Source organism: Tenrec ecaudatus, chromosome 12 (genome assembly GCF_050624435.1).
Source record: "Tenrec ecaudatus isolate mTenEca1 chromosome 12, mTenEca1.hap1, whole genome shotgun sequence".
Lineage (NCBI taxonomy): Eukaryota > Metazoa > Chordata > Mammalia > Afrosoricida > Tenrecidae > Tenrec > Tenrec ecaudatus.
Window position 1 is genome coordinate 51,368,995 of NC_134541.1, and position 6,503 is coordinate 51,375,497.

The window sequence follows — 6,503 nt, forward strand, 5'->3', positions numbered from 1 at the left end:
CTCCCCCCACCCCCATTTAGGAGATCTCAGAATTGAAGCTGCTTGTTCATGGAGCCAGGCCTAGGACTGTGAGAGGGAGCCAAGCCCTGTCTAGGTTCTCAGGTTCACAATGATCTTAACTGAACCATGAGCTGGAAGCCAAGAATGTGGAATTCCCGTTTGTTTCTTAGAGAAAAGTGTTGGCTTAGGGTTATAGCAATCTTTACTAAACGACAAATCTTGTCCGCTCACAATCTATAAAAGTATGTGTGAATCTGCACATCCCTCCCGACAATGCTTTGAAGGTTTTGCCCTGAGACACTAGACCACTTGTGTTTTGTTGTGTGTGCCACATGATTGGGCTTACGGAATTCTGCTCTTACGAGTTTTATTAGAAAGGGTGTTACATTTTATCAAACGCTTTTTCTACACTCATGCATATGGTCATGGTCTTGTGGGTTTTCTTTGTCATCCCAGTGGACCCCAGGTGACCTCAGGGGGCTTGGACAAAAATCAGCTCCTCTTTCATTCCTGAGGAGGGTGTAAAGCAGGTCACAAAAACATGATTTTATTTTAATCTAAAATTTAACTTGGCAGCCTATATTTTATCTGGTAACCCTATGCTAAGGGTACTGGAGACAAAACAGCTGAAACAAATTACCCAGGATCACAAGAGTATATATTTCAGTATACATTTAGGATTATGTGAGCCAGTCTGGCACGCGCGCGCATGTGTGTGTATGTTTATTCTATTTCATGACAGCAAATGCCCAGCACTATTTCAGTGTTCAAGATGCAGGCATGTGTGTGCGTGTGCGTGTGTGTGTATTCTATTTCATGACAGCAAACACCCAGCACTATTTCAGTGTTCAAGATGCAGACATCTCTTTTTACTTCCTCACATATCTACTTTTTTTCCATTTGCCCCCTGGAATCGTATATCTGGTTAAATCAGATGACATTGCTATTTTGGAAGGTCAAAATAATTGCTATTGCTCAGGCTTCATACAAAAGTGTTCCAAAGGGAAGTGCAATACATGTGGTTGTAGCGACGTATGTTAAAGGATAGGCAGAAATGAATAAAACCAGCATCGCGTCTGATTCATACTCTAAACCAGAGATTTCTTCATCCCTCAGCATGATCAGAACAAGGGCTGAGCAGGCTTTCTGTTTTTATATTTGGAATCAGTTGACATGTAATAAGGCCCTATGGTATCCTCCCCTCTGACCAAAATGAGATCAGTTCCTTTCCCTTGTCTTTCAAGCCCTCATGGCCTCACCATTGTAAGCCACTGTGAAGAGGCTTATAGGGTAAACCTTTGATCGCATCTCAACACGCCCCTTAACTAGTCCCCTGGGTTTCTCTAGGGGCCCTGGTAGTGTAGTGGGGTACACATTGGGCTGCTAACTGGGAAGTTAGCAGTTCAAAACTCCAGAGGCTCTGCAGGAGAAAAATGAGAATTTCTACTCCTGTAAAGAGTTGAGGTCTCAGAAACCCACCGCTGAGGCTCTACTCTGTGATACATGGTTGCTGTGAGTTGGAATCAACGTGATGGCCATGAGTTCACGGGAGCTGTGGGTTCCGTGGGTGCCTCTGCTGCATTTGTCACCAGCATCTCTCTTTCCGCTCTGCAGAATTATCTCCGAGTTGCATTCCAGGATGTCAGCAGTGGCTGCACAGGGAAGACTCTCTTGGTAAGACCTTATATCACCACAGAGGATGTGTGCCAGCTCTGTGCTGAGAAGTTCAAGGTGAGGGACCCTGAGGCGTACAGCCTCTTTCTCTTCGTTGATGAAACTTGGCAGCAGCTGGCGGAAGACACATACCCTCAAAAAATCAAGGCTGAGCTGCATAGCCGACCACAGCCCCACATCTTCCACTTTGTGTACAAACGCATCAAGAACCACCCTTACGGTGTCATCTTCCACAATGGTGAAGAAGACCTCACTACTTCCTAGAAGATAGGAGGGACTGGGCAGCAACATAGCCAAAAGAGGACTGTCGCCTTCAGGCTCGCTGGTACTTCTGCTTGAACAGCTCTGTGGGGACTTTACAGTTCAGGGGCTGTGTCGTGCAGGAGAGCCTGTGGCCAAAGGCATCTTCAAACACCTGGAGACACATTGCCCTGGCAAGGCAGCTGAGGCTCAAGAAGCAGTACAGTACTCACTCTGTGATGGAGAATTGCATTTGATGATTCACGTGTAGACTGTTTACTACCTACCCCAAACCAGATTCTGTGTTGGCTTCCAACACACTCACTCTCTTCCCATCAATTCTGACTTATAGGAACCCTGTGGGACAGATTAGAACCACCCCTGTGGGTTTCCAAGGCTATAAATCTTTACAGAAGTAGAAAGCTTCACCTTTTGCCATGGAGCAGCTAATGGGTTTGAACTGCTAACCATGTGGTTAGCAGCCCAACTGCCAGCCCACTATGCCACCAGGGCTCCTTGGGTTGGCTTAGACATATGTACATAGGTGTTGAGTAAACGTTGTAAGGTGTAAGCTCTCCTCTTGACCTCACTAGCAGGCGTTTGACAAGACTGTCCGATGCAGTGCATCTGGTACGTCTCTCAATTCTGTGGATGATTCCACCCTTTTCCTTTTCTTTTGTACTTTCTCTTTGTTTTCACAAAGAGCCTTTGTGTTTTTATATATTTCATGAAAATTTTTATAACAGTTGCAGGTAAACTGTCAGGATTGATTTTTTAAAAATATTTTTGTAGCTTTCAAATATTCTATAATTATGCATGTGATTTTAACATTTAATATTCAAAATAAATCTTATACTAGATTTGAAAGTATTGCTTCTGGGGAGTCTCTCTTCTGTAACTGGATGTTTGGGTGACTTTGTGGAAAGAGGCTGCTGCGTTTCCTAGAGCAATGTCATACTGACACGGGCCCCAGAGCCTTCACGAGTCAGATCTATTCTTAGCTCATTCGTGCGGCGTTGTGTTATGCCGTTTTGTTTTTTTAACTGATGACACTGAAAATGAGAGAAGTGAATGTAGGTGGAGATTGAGAGAGAATCTCCAGACTCAGAGAAAGGACTGAGGAATACAGCCTGCTGAGTCAGGCTCTGTAGAGGAAGTGGGAAAAGGAGGTCGAAGGAAGCACATAGGCTTCAAATGTGTACTGTAAATTTATAATGACATTTGGCAAAACGTGTCCCATATGTTTTTTGCTGTTGGAAAAAAAAACTTGAAAACCCCATGAGGAAAAAATGTAAATGATAACCCTACCGCACCCACCATCAGTACATAAACAATACCCACCCTCAATAAATCCAGACCCACAGCATCAAATAGTTAGGGCAGAAACCAAGTAATGTGCAATGGGGGCTTTCACTGAGCTAAATAAAATACTGTTGGTGAAAGAGTTTGGAAAGGCACAAAAAAAGTCCATCCGACTTACAGGACTGGATGGGGAAGTCGGATTTGCATGTTTTATGAAACTTGTGGGTGCACAGACTAAGAGGGCCTTCAATGAATGTAACATAGGTAATTACAAAACCATATTATGCTATGTAAAGATGTATCATCATCTCCTTTGGTTGACTTTGTACCTTTCACCTTTTTTAGCCTGGGCTTTGCTGTACATCTAGAATTCTGAGTATATACCATGTATACTTCCTTTTGTAAATGATTTTTTCAGTGGAACTTTGCACATAGTACTTTGTAATATTGTATGATAATCATATGAAAATAATTTTTGAAACATTCCTGAGTCGTTGGTTTTTCCTTTTCGAATCAAGCATATACTGATGCAACACACCCATATACAATACCGCATACATATGAAATCTCAGCCAATGTTTGTGCTTAGAAAATGCATAGAAAATAAACCAAAAGCTCACTCTTTGGGGCCATTTGTGTACTGATATGGGGCATGGAGGTGAAACGCATCTTGAAAAGGGTTGCCAGTGTGTCTAGAATAGTGGTTGGATTTGCTGGACCTGGAATAAGTCACAGCCAGTGTGAACACAGTCAGCTGCGGCTCTGAAGACACCGTTTCCCTACCCCCTTTTCCCTAGTAACACCACGCAGCGCTCTGGCTGGGGTTCAGAGGTTCCCCCCATCAGCAAAGGGCATTACGCATCATCCGAGGCATTGATAACATGGAGAATATCTCTGTGTTTACAACTCATTCTTTGACTTGGCAGCCCTGTTCTTTGTCATCATCAAACATGGCTCTGGAGGAAATTACAAAAGAGAACATTGTTAAGAATTTCTAGCAGCTTAAATTTAGGATTCACAATTTTGAAGATTTACTCTGTGCCCTGAAAAACCCGTCATCCACGAGACACTAGCATCTTGGGTGATTCTCCGGGTTGCAATCCCCGTTCTAAATGCTTTGGTGACACATTGACATTGGTGTTTATTTCTCCTTGGAAGTGGTCTTGGTAGCCTATAAAACCTTAAAACAGATACACATTTTGGAGGAGACCATCACATCACAAAGTAATACTGGAAGATGTTAACGGCAGTTTGGTACCAATTGAGATTTTCCCCCCTCTTACTTCAATCAGATTAAAAGATTACAAGAAGGAAATAATAAAAATATGAAATCTTTCTGAATGAAATACTGTATGTTATGAACAAATTATCTCAGATGTATCGCCCTACAGACTTCTTTCCTTTATGGGGACTGTGAGCCTCCTACTCAGTGAAGAATTAGACCTTCACAAAAATCTGATGGTTGTCGAGGCTGATGTAATAGCATAAACAAGAGCTTAAAATGTAATACATGAAAGCATATATATCTGAAAATTTAAGGCCAATAGAGGGCAGAAGCTCTGGCTCCTTCCCTGCCAGAGCCCAGGTACTTGAGAGCCTGCCTGGCACATCGTAAGTTCTCAGTAAGAACCTGCTGATGAAATGAAAGAAATTATGAGTTCATAAAGGCTTTCAGCCAATTGTTAAGATGAACAATTAAAGATCAGAATGAGAGAGACCTAAATATCAGAATAATAAAAGACAACAGTTCAATGCCTCCAGTCGCCCTCTCTCCCACACCTACAAATTAAGACTCTTATGTTCAACCTTGTTCTTGGGAGTCGGCATGTGCTTGATTGAAGGCAGGCCCAAACATCTCTATGTGAGGCAGCTGTGCAGCCATCTGAGGACCCGAATCGGAAACGTTGAGTGAGCAGAGGAAAACATCACATGACGGCCCCTGGGCCAGCCATCAGGCAATGTTTGCCTGTTAAAATTACAACACATGTGTCTTCACTTTTTCCCCCACGCAGACATTTCTCACTTCTCAAATTGCCAGGAAACAGACTTCGGGGAAGTTTGGAAGGACCAGAAGAAGTGTAAAAATATGCATACTGGGTGGAGGAAGAAAAAAAGTGTATTTCCAAAAATAAAAATAGGGTATAACAGTTGAATGCTGGCCAGAGGAAGGAGTTTATTCAATGCTGTATGCACTGCCAAATAATCCCCCAAGGACACAAGCTGGAAATAGAAACTGAGGTTATGTGGAAGTTACAACTTTATGTCTATAAGAAAACAAGAAAGATAGGAAGCCTCATGAATGCTTTCATTCACAAATGTGGCTTCACCTCCATTGGACATCTTTGGTACCAGCACGACCAGCTACTCTCCAGAACCCAGAGAAATGATTTAGGAAAGACTCGAGAACCCACACCGTGGACTTGCGTAATTTAACTGTCAAGCAATACCATAGTAAAATCCTAAATACCATAAATTTTTCCAACCATCTTAAAAGATAGTAAATTTGTAACGCCCATGTTGTCATTTAGCTAACCCTAAACAACTTGGAAGGTACCCTGGTGGCCCACTGGGTTAAGCATCAGGCTACCAACCTCAAGGTAGGTGGTTCAAACTCATTAGCTGCTCCACAGGAGAAAGATGAGACTGTCTGCTTCTGTAAAGATGTAGCATCTCAAAAACCCAAAGGAGCAGTTCTACTCTGTTCTATAGAGTTGCTATGAATTGGCGTAGACCTGAGAGCAGAGGGCTTGGGCTGAATCAACGTGGAAGGAGCCCTGCTGGTAGAGTGTTTAAGGGCTAGGATGTGAGTTGAAAAATTGGCAGTTAGAGCCACTACCGTTCAGTGAGAGAAAGATGTGGGTAAACCCTGCGGGGCAGTTCTCTAGCCAGCAGGGCACTTTGATACAGAATGTCACATTGATGATTTGGGTTTGCTTTTGGTACTCAATTTGGAAATAAGAAAAAATTCATATAACATTGCAAAACCATAAGCAGATCATAAAGACAGAAAGAAAAGAGAAAAGGATATATATATATATCTTTAGGCATTTGTATATACATTTATATAATATAATAGAGTAATTCTTCAAAGATTGCTTTTTATCATAAAGAATTTAATATTATTAGCTTACTTTTAATATTATTAAATTACTTTATCTCTGATGTCCATGCTTCCAATTTCTTATTAACTCTAAAAAGTATGAAAGGATGTAATAATTTATCAGATTGCAATTTCAGTCAATTATATCTTTCTCATTCTTATTTCTTTTTTTAAGTCTATTGACATA

General features: G+C 41.9%; 1 protein-coding gene across 3 annotated transcripts in view; it reads left to right on the forward strand.

Moving 5' to 3' along the window:
• RIN2 (Ras and Rab interactor 2) overlaps window positions 1-6,226 on the forward strand; it is a 189,684-nt gene extending 183,458 nt beyond the window's left edge. For all 3 annotated transcript variants that reach the window (XM_075564038.1, XM_075564037.1, XM_075564039.1), the window contains exon 12: window positions 1,615-6,226. In XM_075564038.1, the coding sequence (XP_075420153.1) occupies window positions 1,615-1,938 (324 nt within the window). In that variant the 3' untranslated portion in view covers window positions 1,939-6,226. The remainder of the gene's footprint in view (window positions 1-1,614) is intronic.
• The last annotated feature ends 277 nt before the right edge of the window (window positions 6,227-6,503 follow it).